Here is a 20,960-nt window from a genome sequence, read left to right as displayed (position 1 = left end):
CTGCCAAGAATAATAAGGTAATACTAATACTTTAAATACCAGCATGCCTCAAAAAATAAAATACAGATAAACAATAGTTATTAGGTTAAACATAATTTAAGACTCTTGCTCCAGGTTCTTTAATCCAGGAAACAGTCATTCTATTTGCAAAGCATACAGACCTTTACAAACTTACATGCAAATAACTGTGTCAATGCAAATTTAACCACCAATCACTTTCTTGTCCTAACTTCTTTCTGTCCCTCCTCGTCCATTCAGATCCTACACACTATCTCATACTTGTCTATAAAAGTCTTAGGAAGTGCTGCCGCAAGGGAAGCACAGAACCGGAGGGAGATGATTCTCCACATGTGCCAGTTATGGATTTAATACCTCTCACCCATCCTTGCCTACTCTGCACAAATGGAGCTGGAGCCTTTAAGTATATTTCCTTCTCCAGCTGGCACAATGTTGAGCGTTATTAATAAAGAGCACTGGAGAGACACTGCAGGAGGAAGCAGCTTTCCCTTCCTGGTTCCAGGGCGCTCCGCTGGGCAAGCTCCTGCAGTATGCACAGCTCCACCGGCACCCAGCTCCCGCAGCAAGGGCAGCTTCTCCAGTGACAGCCTCCTGCAGTCTCCAGCACCCAGCAGCATCCCTAAACCAGTAGCTTCCCTCCAACACACCTCCCTATGAACAGCTTTCCCCAGTACCCTCAGGGGTGGATTTCTAGTAGGTTCTATAAGGTGAATTTCCAACAAATTCTACCACAGCAACTTTTCTGCCATCCAATGTGAGCCATAGCCATGCCCTAAACAAGGTCTGGATCTCTTCCTTGTACATTCTACCTCAGCCCTAAGGTTTATAGTCGATTCTTTTTTTTAACTTTTTTTTTTAAGATTTTATTTATTTATTTGTCGGAGAGAGAGAGAGAGCACAAGCAGGGGGAGTGGCAGGCAGAGCAGGTAGAGGGAGAAGCAGGCTCCCTGCTGAGCAGGAAGCCTGATGTGGGACTCAATCCCAGAACCCCTGGATCATGACCTGAGCTGAAGGCAGACGCTTAACCGACTGAGCCACCCAGGTGTCCCTCTTTCTTTTTTTTTAATCAAGGTATAATTAGCAAATAAAATTGCAAGATATTTAAAGTGTACAGCATGATGAGTTTGATATAGATATATAGATATATAGATATATATAAGCTGATTCTGATTATCTACTGTTTGTATAATCTTTAGAGATCTCTCTTACATCTTACTAGCCAATCCCTGTTACTCCAATCCCATTATAGTTAATAATTATTTTTTTAATAATTCTTTGTATTAAACATTCTTTGTTCAAATTACTATATAGTTTCTGTGTCCTAGTTGAACCCTGACTGATACATCAAGTAAAACTAGCAAACCAACAGCACAAGATAGATGGGCTCTGGCATTTCTAGAAAAAAATCTATCCTAAAAGATGGTTAATAAAAGTATAGTTAAGAGGGTTCAAGCAAGGTAACCAGAGGGTATCTTCAAGAAGAAAATGATGATCACTGCTGATTAAAAAAAGAAAGAAAGAAAAGAAAAAGCAATAATTTAATCAACTATAATATGTTCCTCCCAAAGATAAAATGAGACAAGCTGAGGGGCGCCTGGGTGGTTCAGTTCCTTAAGCATCTGCCTTCAGCTCAGGTCGTGATCTCAGGGTCCTGGAATCAAGCAGATTGAGCCCCACTTTGGGCTCCCTGCTCATCGGGGAGTCTGCTTCTCCCTCTCCCTCTGCCCCTCCCTCCAACCAGTTCATGTGTTCTCTCTCTCTCTCTCTCAAATAAATAAAATTAAAAAAAAAAAAAATGAGGCAAGTTGACATACCTACCTTGCATATTCTTCATGCAAATTACCAAATTTGCATTTATCAATTGGCTTCTTGTGAGCCTGAATGGAGTTGGTCTCCTCAAACCCATCTAATGGATAAAATAGTGTCTAGACTTAAAATAACAACAAAAACAGACTGCCACTCTCTGATGACCACACAACCAACCAGCAACCTCCATCTTTGACATTTGTTAATTTCACAAATTCTACCAAAGGTTAGAGGCAAAGAAAAGTAAGCCACTTACCAGTTTATGCAGATTAATTTTAAAGATATTTTTTATTTATTTTTGCAAAAGAGAGAGCAAGCATGAGCGGGAGTGGGAGGGGGCAGAGAGAGAAGCAGACTCCCCCTGAGCAGGGAGCTGGACCTGGGGCTTGATCCCAGAATCCTGGGATCATGACCTGAGCCAAAGGCAGACGCTTAACCGACTGAGCCACCCAGGCACCCAAATTTTAAAATGCTATTTCTTCTTTCCCTCTCCTTCACCAAGACTGGCCCTGCCTACAAGTATAATGATCAAAGTCTCTAAGCCAGGTCATTGATAAAAATATAAAATTATTCAGATTCAAGAAAGACCACTGAAGAATCTATTCATCATTACCCTGCAGATAGGATTTGAAAGCACAAATACAAAACTGGATTCAGATATTTTAAATCATGTTTTCCCACTTGTGCATGTGAGAACAGGCAAGTCTTCTTAAGGTCAGTAAAGGTTCCGTCTATCACTTCTCTTGAAGGGCCACACTGCTGTCTTATTAGAGAAAGAACAATATAACAAAAAAGTCTTCAGGAAATTATGTGTTTAGTAACCAATATTCCATATCTAAAGTGTATGTAAATTAGCAGAATACAAACCCTTTCTCCATCTATGGGCACCTTCCTAGTCCTCCAAAACCATTTCCAAAATGGGATGCAAGCATCCAGTAGTCTGTTCCTAAGCTTCCTGCTGTTCCTAAGTTCTAGGAGCAGGCTCGAGCCCCAAAACTTGGACACTGCTAGTATAGTAATTACAACTTATGACAAATGACAACTTATGACACATGTTATCACTACCACGGCTTGCTTTGCTTCCCTCCAACCCTGTATATTCCCATTTGCTTTTCCTGGTTCACAGCAGGTTTCTTTTTTCCCCTGTGAATATTGAGGTTAAAAAGCCTGTGACTCTTTGTTATCGATTTCCCCTCTTCATCTAATAATAGTTATCACTTTTTTTATATATCTTTTCAATTCAAAAAGTACTGAGCTGTATTTCCCTACTGCCAGTTATGTGGGGAGGTGGCTATAACTCCTTCCCTGCTTTAGCCTTTTCTCTCTTTGGCCTTTGAGAGTCTTAACTATTTTTATATTGCTATTAGTAAAGTGGATAGCTTCTACTTATAGATTCCCTTTTAGAATTGTCCACTTAAGAGTAACTTGAAGGTATAATTAAAGTTAGTTAAATTTTAAAGCATTATTCTACCTGATAAAGACCGGAAATAGAGGGAAAGGTGTTTACCATCAACAAGTCAAAACAGAAAATTCTTTACAGGCAGAGCACTTTTTTTGCTTAAGATTTATTTATTTATTTGAGAGAGGGAGAGCACACAAGCAGGAGGTCAGGGAAAGGGAGAATCTCAGGCAGACCCCGCACTGAGCATGTAGCCAGATGCAGGGCTGGATCTCAGCACCCTGAGATCATGACCTAAGCGGAAACCAAGAGTCAGACACGTACCCAACTGTGCCACCCAAGCACCTCCACAGCAACTTTTTCTTTTTTTTAAAGCTTTATTTTTTTTAAACATTTTATTTATTTATTTGAGAGAGAAAGAGAGAGAGCACGAGAGGGGGGAGGGTCAGAGGGAGAAGCAGACTCCCTGCTAAGCAGGGAGCCTGATGTGGGACTCGATCCCGGGACTCCAGGATCATGACCTGAGCCGAAGGGAGTCGCTTAACCAACTGAGCCACCTAGGCGCCCGCAACTTTTTCTTATTTAGTTCTTTGATTAAAACAATTTAAAGCACTGCTAATTATTAGGAGCGGGCTTAAAATAATGATGAAGAAACAGAAAGCTAGTTCTTAATGCATGATCACATATTCTCCATTCAATGTGCAAATATATACTGATCTGTGAAATCAGACAATTCTTTCCTCTTCTTTATGGAATGAATACAAGGGGCCACACCACCAACAGAACATTAGAAAGATTAATATCTGCAGGGAAAAAAATTGTATGTATGGTATTTATCACCACAAGGAGTATTTTATGTCTTAGATAGGACTATTATTCATCCAGTACTGACCATCTACACAAAGCTAAGCATTGGGAATATGTAATAAAAATATACATGTGTCCTGCCCTCAAAAAAATTACAGAAACCCAAATTCTCTTTTATGATATGAAATTAATAGTTTCAAATTCAGATAAGATTCTGTGAATACCTGTTGATCACGTAATACCAGCACTTAAAATTTAAATTCAATTGGCAACATCCTTGAAAGGAATTCAAACTACTCCTGCTATAGAATAATGTTTTGTCTTCAGCTTCTCATCACAATTCAAGATTTTAGAGCAGGATGAGATGAGCTGATTGAATTTATCAATCCCCTCTACAGTTTCCAGGCAAAAATGATCAACCATTTATCGGCACTTCTGAGAGTGAAAAACTCTTCCCTATAAGATATTAACACATTCAAACATGTCTATCTCAGCTAGGGAACGAATCCAGTGCCCACTCATAAATCCAGCTTGCCAAGAATTGGAATCTCCCATTCAGTACAAATGGCACCAAGTGACACCAAAACAAAAGGTTTACGCTTTACACTGAGACAATGTAAATAAGCTCACTCTACTAAATTCTAATGTATATGTGTAATCAGTTAAGACATGTAAGGTCTCAAGACTGTAGCAAGACCACCTGGAAATTCTTTCTGGGAAAAGCTACATTTTGGTGTGCCTGTAAAAATTATGATTTCCTAAACTGCAGATCCCTCTGATCTGTTCTTTAGTTCTACCAGGAAAAAGAAAATCTATCACGTACTGAATGGTTATTACCTGCTAGGCTCAGTGCTAAGCACTAAAAAGACTGTCTAATTTAATCCCACATTCTCTGGAGTAGACATCATTATGTCCATTTATAGGTAAAGAAATTGAAGCAAAGAGAGGTTTAAAAATTGGCCTGAGTATTTTATTCTTTTTGGTGCTATTGTAAATGGAATTGTTTTCCTAATTTCCTTTTCAGATAGCTCATTGTTAGTATATAGAAATGCAACTGATTTTTGTATGTTGATTTCATATCTTGCAACTTTACTAAGTTTATTAGTTCTGTTAGTCTGTTAGTCTTTAGGGTTTTCTATATATAAGATCATGTTGTCTGCAAACAGGAACAATTTAAGTTCTTCCTTTCCAATTTTGAAGGCTTTTTAATCCCTTTTCTTGCCTAACTGCTCTGGCTAGGACTATTTGCCTTAGTCCTTATCACCTCACACCTGTCAGGATGGCTATTATGAAAAACAAAAACAAAAGGCAACAAGTGTTGGTAGGATGTAGAGAAACTGGAACCTCTGTACACTGTTGATGGGAATGCAAAATGCTGCAAGTGCTATGGAAAATAGTAAGGAGGTTCCTCAAAAATTTCAAAATAGAATTACTGTGTATGATCTAGCAATCCTGCTTCTGTGTATTTATCCAAAAGTACTGAAATCAGGATCTCGAAGAATTACTAGCACTCTCATGTTCACAGAGGCACAATTAATAATCACCAAGATTATTAATGTCCATGGACAGATGAATGGAATAGCAAAGTGTGGTATATACATAGAATGGAATATTACTCAGCTTTTTTTTCTTTTAAGATTTTATTTATTTGACAGAGAGAGAAAGAGAGATCACAAGTAGGCAGACAGGCAGGCAGAGGGAGAGGGAGAAGCAGGCTCCCCGCTGAGCACAGAGCCCGATGCGGGGCTGGATCCCAGGAAGCCGGGATCATGACCTGAGCGGAAGGCAGACGCGTAACGGACTGGGCCACCCAGGCGCCCCTATTACTCAGATTTTAAAAGAAAATTCTACAATAGGCGACATGGATGCACCTTACTGACATTATGCTAAGTGAAATAAGCCAGTTACAGGAAGACAAATGATTTCACTTATATATGAGGTATCCACTGATACGAGATGATCTAAAATAGTCAAAATCATAGAATGAAAGAGCGGAATGCTGGTTGCCAGAGGCCAGGAAAGGGGGAATGGGGAGTTCCTAATTAATAGGCATAAAGTTGTAGTTAAGCAAGATGAATAAGCTCTTGAGATAATGCTGTACAACACTGTACCTATAGTCAACAATACTGTCTTGCACACTTAAAAATTTGCTAAGAGGGTAGGCCTCATGTTAAGTATTCTAAACCACAATAAAAAAAAATTTTTTTAATTGGCCCAAGAACTCAAACCCATTTCTAACGGACACTCCCTTGCACCGACTTTAACACAATAAACTGCCTGGAAGCAGATTAGAAGGTACTAACAGAGCTCTCTCCCAGCACTGTGTGACGTTAGGGAATTCGCTTAACAGCTCTGGACTTGAGTATCCTCACCACCAAAAGGAGTCTCAGCGCAAAGGCAACCCGTCGGTCTGCAGCCCCGGCCACGGGCCGACCTCGCACCGACCTCGCACCAATCAGCAGGACCAAGCGGAGGTCAAGCTGGATCTCAGCTCCTGAGCCAGACCGCAGGCGTGAAAGGGCGAAACGCCGTAGGAGGAAAGAACAAAGCCTGGCCGCGCTGGGTCACTATGACCCAAAGGAAAAGCGTCAGTACGACCAGCCCACGGCCTCGTTTCCTAGGCAGCTGGACCAAGAACTCGGCTCACCTCGGGCGGGAATCACAGGCTGGCACCTCCCCTACACTCTGCGCCTCAGTCGCCATCTTAGTCAGCAAACTTCTTTCACCGCCCCCATCTCCGGTCCCGCCTCCACGCCTTTGGATTGGCTAAGGTGTTTCCCCCTCTTCCGTGCGATTGGATGACTAAAAATTTCATGATCTTATTGGTCTATTCAAATAGCTAACGGTTATTGGTCGCCCCCAGCCCAGGCGGAAAAGGGTTGGGGAGAAGACCCAGCCCTGAGGCCTGCTGGGAGTTGTAGTTTCTTGTTTTGATGAACCTTCCCGATTCCACCCACTTTTTAAGTTCTGGTCAAAAATCCCCAGCCTACGCTCAAATTAAGTCCGGATGTGAAATCTCAGAATTGCAGAACTGCCGAATTTGAAATTGACTTTAAGAACAACTCTCTAAATACAAGATTCGTTTTCTGTCTTGACACAGAGATACCTAGAAGAGTAGGTACAGCGCGGCAATCAACAAGTACATGACTGGGGGCGCCTGGGTGGCTCAGTCGTTAGGCGTCTGCCTTCGGCTCAGGTCATGATCCCAGCGTCCTGGGATCGAGCCCCGCATCGGGCTCCCCGCTCAGCGGGAAGCCTGCTTCTCCCTCTCCCACTCCCCCTGCTTGTGTTCCCTCTCTCGCTGTCTGTCAAATAAATAAATAAAATATTTAAAAAAAAAGAAGAAGAAGTACTTGACTATTACATTTCGATCGCAGCCAGCTTTCTTCAGACAGCCACACAGCGTAGTGGTGGGTCACTTCTGCTTCTTCCTACACGCTCCCTTCCGGCTACCCAGAGAACCCGCAGGCTTTGCCTCTCTGGTCCGAAACAAGGAACCAAAAGCTCCATAACTTTGTCCCTGAATGCTCAGTGATAGAAATAATCATAATTATGCTTGCCCTCCCTGATTCATGAGCTTCTGGTAAGGATTAACAGAGGCAACAGATGTGAGAACATTGTAAACTTAAACCATTAAGGTTTTTTCTGTACTATTTTACCATGCTGGATTTTTCTAGGGATATTTTTCCTGTGGTTCCTTCTGACATGCTTTCACCTGAGGTTCTACCAGCATTCTCCTCCTCCACTAAGCTCTACCCACGTGTGTTTCAGTTTCTCAACAAACTCTTCCCTGCCTCAAGCCTTTGCACTTGCTTTTTCTGGCAGGCCCATTTTTCCCTTTATTATTGGTCAGATCTCAGCTTAAATGTCACTGGTTGGGACAGCTTCCATGGTCCCCACTGTATAAATCAGTTTGCTTACTACGCTTTCACAGAGCACTCTGCACTCGCCCTTCATAGCTCTTATACAACTTAAAATTACATAGTTGTTTGTATGACTATTTATTTTAATATGAGGGTTCCCAACTAGACTTCCTACCACACATGGGCAGAGACGACATCTTATTTTGCTCCCCATGGCTTCTGGCACATAGTGACCTTTCAATAAATAGTTTTTGAACAAGTGAATAAATAAGTCCTCAGATATGATCCAAAATAAAAGTTGAATCAGATGTTCTAATAGGTTATTTCAATTGATGAATTCATATTAAAAATTTGATGAAAGTGTTAAAATAAAATTGCTTTATTTTATGTTTATTCTGTTTTATGTTTAACAGAATATCTTTATTGAGCAAATACATGAAAAGAAACACAAAATTCAACAAACATTACCAGTGCAATTATTCGTTGAACCCAAGACCGCCTTGGAAAATCCAGGCTGCATATTTGGTATATATACAAAGCAAGGAATACAAGGCTCAAATTCTGCAAAGGATTTCTCCAAAGTATGAACAAGTTTTTGTCCCAGCCCCCCGATACCCAGCATCAACTGACGGACTAATTGGATTAAACTGATGCTTTCACACAGAAGAAATGTTCAAAACTTTAAAGTAGTACTGCTACAACCAAGTAGAACACCATACAACACTATTTTCTGGCTTATCTGTTTGGATGACATTTTTATACAAAGTCCTTAATGTTTGGAGAAATGCAGCCCAGTATTAAGAGCAGTAAGCCTACTTTCAAATCCTAGCTCCATTACTTCTAACTGTATGACCAACAACTTACTTAACTTTCTGATTCCTTTTCCTCCTCTGTAAAATGAGGATAATAATTCTCAGAGCAGGGGCGCCTGGGTGTCTAAGTCGTTAAATGTCTGCCTTCAGCTCGGGTCATGATCCCGGGGTCCTGGGATCCAGCCCCGCGTCGGGCTCCCTGCTCAGCGGGAAGCCTGCTTCTCCCTCTCCCACTCCCCCTACTTGTGTTCCCTCTCTCGCTATCTCTCTCTCTGTGTCAAATAAATAAAATCTTTTAAAAAAATAAAATAAAATAAAAAAGTACTCCCCAGCCAGCAAGTCTGCCCTGTTTCTGCAAGGGTGTCCTGGCTCCCCTGAAATCATCCTTACTCCATCGAGGTACTGATTGCCAGCCTAGTGATAAGGATGGCCGTCCAGCAGGTATTCATGAAAAGTTCAGAAAGTCATCTTGTTTCCAACAGTCTGGCTGAACAAAAGGTCACAGGAAAGTGGCCCCAGCCCTCAAGGAGTTACAGCCTCAGGGAGATAAAATGAACACACATAAGTCACATACAACGGAAGGCAGATTAGAATTACCAAGGACGAAATATTAAAGCAGAGAAAAGACTCCTAGGAATTCAGAAGTATGGAGAAGGGAAGAAGGCCAGGGCTGCAAAGGGTGGTTAAGATCCAGGGCATGGATTTGAGTCTGCCACAAATGTCATGTGCGGGCATCTATCTACCCCCGACGAGCTTCAAACACCTTTTTATATTGTTTAATTATACAAATAACACATGAAGATGTTTCCCTTGTAAAAAAACTTTTTTTAAATAATACAGATAGGGCACCTGGGTGGCTCAGTCGTTAAGCGTCTGCCTTCGGCTCAGGTCATGATCCCAGGGTCCTGGGATCGAGTCCCACATCGGGCTCCCTGCTCAGCGGGAAGCCTGCTTCTCCCTCTCCCACTCCCCCTGCTTGTGTTCCCTCTCTCGCTGTGTCTCTCTCTGTCAAATAAATAAATAAAATCTTTAAAAATAAATAAATAAATAAATAAATAAATAAATAAATAAATAATACAGATAAAATCTCCTTTGTCAACCATCCCTATGTTCTAGTCCCTCCTCTAAGAAAATACCATTTTCGGTTTAATATGTGTCCTTCCAAATCTTTTTCTATTACAGTACATTCATTCAAGAAATATTTATTGAATGCCTACTATGCACTGTTCTAGGCCTGGAAATATAGTTGTGAACAAAGCAAAGTCCTTCTCTTGAGGCATTTCTTTCCTTTTCTTTTTTTCCAGTTAATCTTTTTTTTAGTAATCTCTATGCCCAACACGGGGCTCGAATTCATGACCCCCAGATGAAGAGTCACATGCTCTACCAACTGAGCCAACCAGGCGCCCCTTAATTTTTAGATAAATTGTGATATATTGTACATATTATCTTTTTTTTTTTTTTAAGATTTTATTTATTTGTGAGAGAGACAATGAGAGACAGAGAGCATGAGAGGGAGGAGGGTCAGAGGGAGAAGCAGACTCCCTGCTGAGCAGGGAGCCTGATGTGGGACTCGATCCCGGGACTCCAGGATCATGACCTGAGCCGAAGGCAGTCGCTTAACCAACTGAGCCACCCAGGCGCCCTGTACATATTATCTTTATAGGTGCATCTCGGAGATCTATGTCAGTACACGTAGATCTGCCATTACCCTTTGGAACTGCTGTGTAGTATTCCACCTTACAGATGCTCCCCAGTTTATTTAAACTACCTCCTCCAGACATAAAATAGGTTTATGTCAATCTGGATTGCAAGCACTGGAAACAGACTTTGGCTAACAGAACAGAAATCGGATTTGTTGGAAGGTTGAAGAGCTGGCAGGAAGGAAGGGGGCTGAGGAGCAAAAAACCCAGCCAAGGTCACACCGTGCCACTTGACTCGGCACAGCCACCCTTCCACTGATTTCCCATATCCTTGGGTCTCTGCATCACTCCATGGAGAGGAAGAGTCAAGGGTGAGAACATCTGATTGGCTGGACCGTGGTCACCTGCCTCCCCTCTTCTGCCTGGAGGAGAGCCCTATCCCCCACCAAAGGTCTCCCAGTGGGGAATTACCCACAAAGGGGGAAAAAATTAAAGGACAAATGTGTGCTACAAATCATTCCCAATTTCTTGCTTCCTGGGACACCTGTTTATTGTGGGCTGGGGAAAAGATTAACCATTCAGTCTCCTTCAGACACAACAAGGACTAACACCTACATTATTCAATATGCCAAAAAAAGAAAAGAAAACTACCTTCAGCTTTCCTGTGAAATCCCCTTCAAGACTGGCCACAGGGTGAGTGGAGGAGGGAACTCAATGAGGTGGAGAGAAAAGGAACCCATTCTGTGCAGCTAAAAAAGACCCAGGTCAGGGCTGGAACCCCAGCAGGAGAACTCTGGAGGTCATTTTCCCCAGCCAGGATAACAAGCTGGGAAATAGTCAGGTCACAAGCAAAAGGCTGGCGGAGAGAAACACTGGAAGCACACTCAGTCACGGAGCATTTGTAATTGGGATTCACCATCTGTCAGACACTGAGCTCAGCGTTGAGCACTGAGCCGTGAATCCTACCTCCAAAAGCTCAGACTGGTGCTTGGGGGCAAGGGCTCCAGGTTGCCTGGGCCTCAAGAGAGGCAAGGAACACACTCTCTGAAAGCCTGAAAGTACAGCAAGCAGCCAGGCCTGGCACAGGGGCTGGAGCTGAGGGAGGCCTGAGGGGGTCCTGAGTCTTGCAGGGTGAGTTGAAAGTCCTGAACACTGGCCAAATCATTTTGGATTGGAATCTGTCTGGCCCTCTAATCAAAAACACCCAGACCTCAGGTCAGGAGGCCCCAGGTGCTGATGGTAAATTTCAAAGCAGTAACATATATGTGATGTTCAGGAATGGGCAGGTACATCATGAACTCACTGTGTGGGGTCTTATCTCCACAGTCATGTGAGCTGAGGCCTGGATGGATCCTTTTTTCTGCCACTATAACCCATTCTCATGGAGATTGTTTTTGTATGGAGAGAAATTTTGCACATAAAGTCTATATGGCTATTAGGAGGCAGGGTGAAGGTCAGACAAGGCTCCAAGCCTTCCCCTACCTATTTGTTCTCTAGACAGGAGCCTTCACAGTCAGCTTCCAAGATTCACCCATTCAAAATCAGAAAGTAAAGGGAATTGTCCTTCAGCTCCCTGTAGGCCTGTGCAGTCATCCCCACCCAAATGATCCATCTTCTTTCAAGGATGTAGGAAGAGAGAATTGCCTTGCTCATTCATTCATTCATTCATTCACACTTCAGTGTGAATTAAACCCAAGGGTACTTCTTTTGGAACATGTGAATGTAGAGGACCACTTCCAATTGTGAAATAAAAGGCTTGTCACCCAGTTAAAATAACTTCACACAGTCATTTGGATTAGGAAACATGAAACCTTCTGGGGACTCAGTTGTGGCTCAGATTACCATTGCTGCATTTCTAGATTTGTTTATAGATTGTTTGATTAGTTTTGGCTTACCCCACTAGACTGTAAGCTCTGTGAGTTAAGGACTATATTTAGTTTTGCTTATCCAACTATGTGTTGAATGAATAAAGGATCAAATGAATCAGTTAAATCAAGGAAGTAATAAATGAAACAATGAGGTTACTGGGGCCTTATGGAAAAACTACACCCTGCCAATACTGGATGTAGGTTTTTGTTTTGATGTACCCAGCATCTCTTAAGGGGTCCTCTGCTTCCCTATGTCAGTCCATGAGTTTTGGCTATCACTGACCCTATCTCTGGTTATAGAGGTGGGCAAAGAACTCAGGCCTCGCCAATCAGAGGACTCTAACCTCTAGACTCAAGGGTCTTGCAGTCTAGACCAGCCCAAGTAATTGCTTCTCGGCCTTTTGGTTAAGATCAAGTGTAGACCAGCCCAAGTAACTACTGAAATGAGGAATGCTATGCGAGCCCCATTGAGGGAACTGAATGGGATGGGAGAGTAGAAGGCAGAGGACCCACCACCTACTGAGGAGAGCAGAGACAGCTTCATGAAGAAGCTTCATGGACTGAGTAAGACTTAGATGGTCGGGGATTTGGGAGAAGGCATTCTCTGCACAAAGAACGGGACCAAACATGGGAGACAGGAACATATAAGGAGTGTTTGGAAGTTGTCAAGGGCCCAGTCTGACAGTAGCAACGGGCTTCTGTGGGGGTGGAGGACAAGAGAAGGTTGGGTCAGGGCCAGGTCTCTGAGAGTTCTGGATACCGTGTTAAGGAGCTGAGGGTTTTACTAGGGAGCCAATGGGGACATATTCAGAGTGGGCGTGGTGGGTAACCTGAGCAGGGTTGGGCATTAGGAAGTTGATCTACCAGAAGAGTGGATTAAAGGGAAAGAGGCTAAGGTCCAGACACAAGTTGCATGCCATAGAAACATGAAGGACGTCGGCAATGGAACCAGAAATAGGGCATGACTACTGGCATAGGCACTGAAGACCTTGGGGAATAAGAAGGCAGAGTTAAAAGACCAGATTGAAGAGCCTGGATAACAGCATGTGGATAGTGGCCTGAGAAGGGCAGTTTGGGCATTATCCAGAACTGAGTTTGAATACTGATTCTGGCACTGGTAGTCTATATGATCCCGGGCAAGTTTTCTTATCTGTGGGCCTTGGTTTTCTTATCCATAAAGAGGATAAAACCAAACTCAGGGGCGCCTGGGTGACTCAGTTGTTAAGCGTCTACCTTCGGCTCAGGTCATGATCCCAGGGTCCTGGGATCGGACCCCTCATCAGGCTCTCCGCTCAGTGGGAGGCCTGCTTCTCCCTCTCCCTCTCCCCCTGCTTGTGTTCCTTCTCCCAGTGTGTCTCTCTCTGTCAAATAAATAAATAAAATCTTAAAAAAAAAAGAGAGACTTCTACATAAAAAAAAATAATAATAATAATAAAATAAAACCAAACTCAGAGGTTATTGGAAGACTGAAGGAAATAATATCTGTAAAGCACTTTTCGGTATAGCTAATAGGTATGAAGTTTCTTTTGGGGGGTGATACAAATGTTCTTAAGTTAGATTATGGTGATGGCTGCACAACTCTGGAAATATACTAAAAGATGTTGAACTATACAATTGAAATGGGTGAATTTTATGGTATATAAATTAGATCTCAATAAAACTGTTAAAAAGAATAATCAGTATGCGGTAGCTGCTATTATGATCTGTTTCGGCTCCTGATCTGAGTACTTCTCATAGGTCTGCCTGACTGGAATTGCTCTCCAAACCACCTCTGCATATTTTCTTGTTGTTGTTGTTGTTGTTGTTGTTTTGGAGATGGTGAGCAGTGGGAGAGGGGCAGAGGGAGAGAGAGAATCTTAAGCAGGCTCCACCTGGCGTGGAGCCCAACCGAGGGCTCCATCTGACAACCCTGAGATCATGACCTGAGCCTAAATCAAGAGTTGGAGGCTTAACTGACTGAGCCACCCAGGCGCCCCCTGCAGATTTTCTGATTATAGTAGCATTATCTTTAAAAAGTTTCTGGGAGGCATCAACAAGGGAAAATGTTATTTCTTCCTCACATAAAAGAGATCCAGAAGTAGGCAGTCTAGGACTGCCTGTGTGTCTTTTTTTTTTTTTTTTTAAAGATTTTATTTATTTATTTGAGACAGAGAGAATGAGAGAGAGAGAGCACATGAGAGGGGGGAGGGTCAGAGGGAGAAGCAGGCTCCCCGCCGAGCAGGGAACCCGATGCGGGACTCGATCCAGGGACTCCAGGATCATGACCTGAGCCGAAGGCAGTCGCCTAACCAACTGAGCCACCCAGGCGCCCTGCCTGTGTGTCTTGAGACATTGTTTGAGATTCCTTCAAATGCACTGCTCTTGCATAGTTCAAGATGGCTGCTGGAGCTCTAACTATCACATCCACATTCCAGGCAACAAGATGAAAGGAAAAAAGAAAGGTTTGGCCCCCTTCTTACTAGGGAGACTTCTGACATATCTCAGTGGCCAGAACTTAATCACATGGCCCCATCTAGCTGCCAGAGAAGCTGAAAATTGTGATACTGGGGTTCTGGTGCTTATGCACCAGATGTGGGGTTCCTTGAAGGGGAGAATGGTACCTGGGAAGCAAACAGCAGCTTCTGTTACAGCTTCTGTTTAACAAAGGAGGCAGAATACAAAGATAGGTAGATAGATGATAGATAGATAATAGATAGATAGATAGATAGATAGATAGATAGATAGATGATAGATAGATAATAGATGATAGATGATAGATGATAGATAGATAGATAGATAGATAGATGATAGATAGATAGATAGATGATAGATGATAGATAGATAATAGATAAATGATAGATAGATAGATAGATGATAGATAGATAGATAGAGATAGATCTTTGAAAAGAATAAATGATTGTGTAATTTGCCTCCAGGGAGGGAAACTGGGTGGCTGGAGACAGGGATGGGGGCAGGACTCTTCACTTGGCTCATTTTGACCTTTAGAACTTTGAACCATGTGACTGCATTACCTATCCAAATAAATAAAACTAGAATCTTTTTTTGAAAATACTGAATTATGCTACCTGATTTTGTGTCTCCTGACTTCCAATTCTGTGGATTCCACTGCTGTCCCAGGCGTCCAGACAGGCACAAAAATTCTGCAGATCTAAGACTGTCTAGCTTGACACCTACTTTTTCCTTCCTGCTGTCATCCATTTGGCAAGGGCAGCACAATCTTTTCTGCAGTTCCAGAAATGGGAATGCTAACTGCATCAGCCTTTATGGGGTCAACCTGATAGTCCCTGTGGAGATGTGCTCCTGATAGAGCCACTGTTTACCTATGACAAACACACAGTAAGGGTTTACTGGGTCCTTGTGTTTCTATCTCTTCATTCTTTATTCCTGTTCCAATGGTAGATGTCCCTGAGCCTAGCATAACCCAACAGCTAGCAGAGAGGCCCTCAGCCCTTCCATTTTTCCATTGAGCCTCAGAACTTCCCCAGAACCTCAGTAAATTTCTCCGTGGCTTACACATGTTACACAATCTCTTGAAATTACTTGCTCCAGTTCCCTAGCACTGCTCTAACAAATTTCCTAAAACGTGGTGTCTTAAAACAATAGAAATTGATTCTCTCACAGTTTTGGAGGCCAAAAGTTGAATATCAAGGTATCAGTTAGTAGGGTTGGTTCCTTCTTGGGGACTCAGGGGGAGAAGCTGCTCCATGCTCCCTGTAAGCTTCTAGTGATTGCTGACAATCCTTACCATTCCCTGGCTTGTGGCAGCATCTCTCCAACCTCTGCCTCGGCAGACACACAGCATTCTTCCTATGAGTCTCTGTGTCCAAATTTCCCTCTTTTATAAGGATGCCAGCCACTGCATTAGAATCTACCCTAATCCAGTCTAACCTCATCTTAACTTGATTACATCTGCAAAGACCCTCTTTCCAAATAAGGTCCCATTTATAGGTTCCTGGCAAACAGGAATTTGGAGGGAATCCCATTTAACTCAGTGCACTACTCAAGTCTCCACCTGCCCTTCTGTCCCTCTCAACCTCATCCCATCTTGAGTCCTTTCTACTTTTATAAATGGCAAAATATTTCACACTCCTGAATCAGTGTTAACCCGAAGCCGCTTATCCAGTTTAACCACCAAGTTACAGACCCCACTCTTCCTAGCACCCCATTTAACCAGTGGCCAGTTATCTTTCCCGTCCTATCAGCAGCCTCAAGACATTTTCAACTTCTGATTTCTCCGTTTCCAGCTTCCTCAGCTGCTACTCTACTGAGAGGTGTTTAATATCTCATTAGCACCTCTTTGCATCTCAGTGTGAATCCCCTAATCTCTTAAATTCTCTGTGTACAAATCCCTCCTCCCCAACCAACTCAGCTCCTAGAGCCTCCGGGTCTGGGCGCTGGGCAGCAATGAAGGGACTGGTAAAGAGGTGATCCTGTGTCTGCCTTGCTGAGGCAGAGGCCCATCGCTCAGCACTCTGGGATGTTGCTGGCCTCGGAAAACAGTGTCAAGCCTCATTCCTGCCGTACAGTTTGAAATCCTGCACAGTGGGCGCAAGAACTTAATCAACCTGCAGCAGACTGCCTACATCCTTTCTGCACTGGAGAATGAGTGTACACAGTTCCCATGCCGGGTGGCAGGCAACCCGCCAGCCGGGTGTCTCCTTGCTCCCTTCCTTCCCAGTGGCCTGCCCTGAGCCCCCCAGGCCCTGGGCAGGTCTAAAGGAAAGTCGTAAAATTAATCAGCTCTTTTGTGTGGCTTATTTTTTTCTAGCACTTGATTCTAAACATTTTCCATCAACAGAATTGAAAGAATTTGACCATGAACTACCCTATTACCCAGCACCTATATTCTACCATTAATATTTTTTAGCATTTAAAGAACTGACATATACTTTTGAAGTGTCCACTTGTGGCTTTTAGTATATTCACTACATTGTACAAACATCACCACTAATTCCAAGACATTTTCATCACCCCAAAAGAAACCCCCTACGCATTAGCAGTTAGTCCTAATTCCCTTCTCCTCCCATCCCCTGCCAACCATTAATCTACCTTCTGTCTCTACGGATTTGTCTTTTCTGGACATTTCATACAAATAGGATCATACAAGATGTGGTCTTTTGTGTTTTCGTTTCTTTCATTTAGCATAGGTCTTCAGCGTTCATTCATGTTGCAGCATAGAACAGTACTTCATTCCTTTTTATGGCGAATGACAATCCATTGTATGAATAGACAACATTTTGTTCTTCCATTCATCAGCTAATGAACATTTGGGTTGTTCTACTTTTTGGCTATTACAAATAATGCCACAAACATTTCTGTGCAATTTTTCGTGTGGACATAGGTTTCCAATTCTCTCAGGTACATATCTAAGGAGTGGAATTGCTGGGTCATATGGTAACTAATGTCACATTTCACTATTCATGCTTTACCGTATATCTACCTGTCTCCTGTCTTAACCATCCTTCTAACCATATATTAATCCATCTCGTGTTTGTGTACACTTGAGAATAAATCGCAAACATCAGTACACTTCACCCCTACACTCATCAGCCCGTCTATTAACTAGAATTCTAGTATTTGTTTGGTTTTTTCTTTGCAGGTAAAATTTACACCAATGAATTCTAAGTGTATGGTTCAGTGAGTTTTAACACATGCATATGCCTGTGAAACCCAACCATCAGGCTTCTTCCAGTTCAGTCCTTGTCCCCACCACACCCTCTCCAAAGGCAATCTGTCTTCTGATTTTTTTCCCACCAAAAATTAATTTTGCCTGTTCTGGAACTTCATATAAACAGAATCATACAGTATGTGCTCCTCCTTTTCACTCAGCATACTGTTTTTGAGATGCATCCATGTTACTGCATGTAGCAATACTCCAGTCCTTTTGGTTGCTGAAGAGGATTCTGCCACCATCATCATGTGACTGTGCCATCATTTACCCATTCACCTGCTGATAAACACTTGAGCTGCTGTTTTTATGCTGTTTCCAGCTTTTATGAATAAAGCTGCTATGCTCATCATTGGCAATAGGCCACAATGTGAACCTAAGCTTTTATTTCTCTTAGGTAAATGCCTAGGATTGAAATTCTTTCATAGGGTAAGTGTATGTTCAGCTTTGTAAGAAACTGCCAGACCTCTTCCCAAAGTGGTTGTACTATTTTTCATGTCCAAAATGATGTATGAGGCTTACAAATTTTGAACCAAAGAATAAAAACACAGCTTGTAAGCTGCTACTAATTATTTGCATTTAGATTTTTAAATAATTAGGTTCAGAATATTGTACTAATAAATGTCTGTCTTGACCATACTTTCAAATGAATAATGATTTAAAATGAGGGGATGGCCCTTTCAAGATAAAAAATGCTCAACAGGGGCACCTAGGTGGCTCAGTCAGTTAAGCATCTGCCTTCAGCTCAGTTCATGATCTCCAGGTCCGGGGATCGAGCTCCACATCAAGCTCCCTGTTCAGCAGGGAGTCTACTTCTCTCTCTCTCTCCCTCTGCCCGTCCTCCCTGCTCGTTCATTCTCTCTCTCTCAAATCTTTTTTTTTTTTTAAATGCTCAACAAACCAGAAATAGAAGGGAATGTCCTCAACCTGATGAAGCCATCTTTTTATAAAAACACAGAGACAACATCATACTTGATAATGAAAGACTGAATGCTTTTCCCTAAGATCAGGAACAAGACATGGATGTCTGCCCTCACCATTTCTACTCCACATTGTTTTAGAGGTTCTAGCTGGACAACTAGGCAAGAAAGATAAGGCATCCAGACTAGAAAGAAAGAAGTAAGACTATCTTTATTTGTAGATGTTAGGATTATATAGGGAGAAAATCCTTAGGCGCCTGCTAAAAAGAAGTGATGAATTTTATGACATCCTGTAGAAGTCCACATTTCCAAGATTTAAAAATTCACTGGCTTTCTTCAAACTGCCTCTTCCTTTATCCCCACATTCTTCTCTCCACACTTGGAAAGAATAACCCCAACTCTTTTTAAACAACTACCCACCTATTCCCTCCATCCCATCCCTCTTTGAAGGTTTGCTCCTGTAATTACCCATCTTAGAACTGGCCACCAAGACCCCAGAGTCTCTTTATCTGGACCCCAGAGTTCCTCTGGCTCTCCCTTTCTGAATTAGACTGCTGTCCTGCTCTGTGTTCTAAATACTACCGCCCGGCTTCTATATTGGTGTGTACATGCATTGTGGCTGATTTTTAAAATAGCTTTATTGACATAATTTACATATGAAATTCACTCATTTTAAGAGAACGTTCAATGATTTTTAGTAAATTAACTAAGTTATTCAACCATCACCATAATCCGGTTTTGAATATTTCTCTCACCCTGATCATGTACCTCCCCTGGGGGGCGCCTAGGTGGCTCAGTCGTTAAGCGTCTGCCTTCGGCTCAGGTCATGATCCCAGAGTTCTGGGATCCAGCCCCGCATCGGGCTCCCTGCTCCGCGGGAAGCCAGCTTCTCCCTCTCCCACTCCCCCTGCTTGTGTTCCCTCTCTCGCTGTGTCTCTCTCTGTCAAATAAATAAATAAAATCTTAAAAAAAAAAAAAAATGTACCTCCCCTGGTTGGCTCATAAGGACAGGGCCACCAAAAGTCTACCTACAAGTGTAGAGTTTGGAAGTTAGGCCTGAGGGATTTGGGATTTTGAATAAAGGTCTAATACCTCCAGGCAACAAGACAGTAAAGGATCATTTTTCCATCCCTCCTCCTTTTAAAAAATGAAGTCTTGGTTAATCATTAAGCCAACCATGATATCTTGAAGGGTTAAAATGATCCATATCTCCATTATCACCCACATAGCTCATATTCCTCCCCTGCCTCCCCCTCCAAGAGGATACTCCCCTGCTGAGCTGAGGCATTCTTAAAATAACTTTCTAGCTCAGGGGCGCCTGGGTGGCTCAGTCGGTTAAGCGGCTGCCTTCCGCTCAGGTCATGATCCCAGGGTCCTGGGATCGAGTCCCACATCGGGCTCCCTACTCGGCGGAGAGCCTGCTTCTCCCTCTCCCTCCGCCTGCCTCTCTGCCTACTTGTGCTATCTCTCTGTGAAATAAATAAATAAAATCTTAAAAAAAAAAAAAAAAAGAACTTTCTAGCTCAGCTCACACCCCCGCCCAAGACAAAAGACCTCCTCCTCTCCAGGACGGCCAGCCCCAGGCCAGGCCCGCATATACCCATGCTCCCGGTCAAGAAACACTCATCTGGCCTTTCTTCGCCAATTCTTACTCTGCCACCGCTCCCCCGCCCCCACCCCCATCGAACCACAAGGTCCCCGGTCTTCCTTTTCATCCGTGTCAGCCTCGTTTCCCTAATCTCCAGACAGTTCCCTAGCCTGAGATCTCCTTCCTCGCCTCACTCGCCGGGTCATCACTTCCCAGACGCTGGCACCCGGACCTCTAAAGCGCAAATGCCAAAACCAGACGAATTGACGCGCCTAGAGGAGGGGAGTGTGTGGGTGTAAGTGTCTGTGCTTGTGTGTGGAAGAAACCAACTAAATCCACGCCGGTGTTCATTTTCGGGAACTGCCAACCACGCCCGGCTGACAGAGCGAGTATCCGCACCCCAGCGCCCTCCTGCACCCACCACTTCGGGTTGGGGAGCTCAGAACCAGCTAGGCTTCACCCTGCACTGGGGCCCAGCGGGCGCCCCGCCCCCCAACGGTTCGGCGCACCCCTTGCCCGGCGCGGTGGTAGGGCCCGGCGGCGACGTCACCCATTGTTTACAAATCAACCC

General features: G+C 43.2%; 1 protein-coding gene across 3 annotated transcripts in view; it reads right to left on the bottom strand.

Moving 5' to 3' along the window:
- ARHGAP19 (Rho GTPase activating protein 19) overlaps positions 1–6,764 on the bottom strand; it is a 58,175-nt gene extending 51,411 nt beyond the window's left edge. For all 3 annotated transcript variants that reach the window (XR_013449663.1, XM_036111591.2, XM_078077300.1), the window contains exon 1: positions 6,678–6,764. Coding sequence is in view for 2 of the 3 variants with exons in the window: in XM_036111591.2 (XP_035967484.1) it covers positions 6,678–6,733 (56 nt within the window). In the remaining variant the exon portion in view is untranslated. The remainder of the gene's footprint in view (positions 1–6,677) is intronic.
- Between the last annotated feature and the right edge of the window lie 14,196 nt (positions 6,765–20,960).

Source organism: Halichoerus grypus, chromosome 7 (genome assembly GCF_964656455.1).
Source record: "Halichoerus grypus chromosome 7, mHalGry1.hap1.1, whole genome shotgun sequence".
Classification (NCBI taxonomy): Eukaryota; Metazoa; Chordata; class Mammalia; order Carnivora; family Phocidae; genus Halichoerus; species Halichoerus grypus.
Note: the sequence above shows the minus strand (reverse complement) of the source record. Positions and strands in the feature narration are given on the sequence as shown.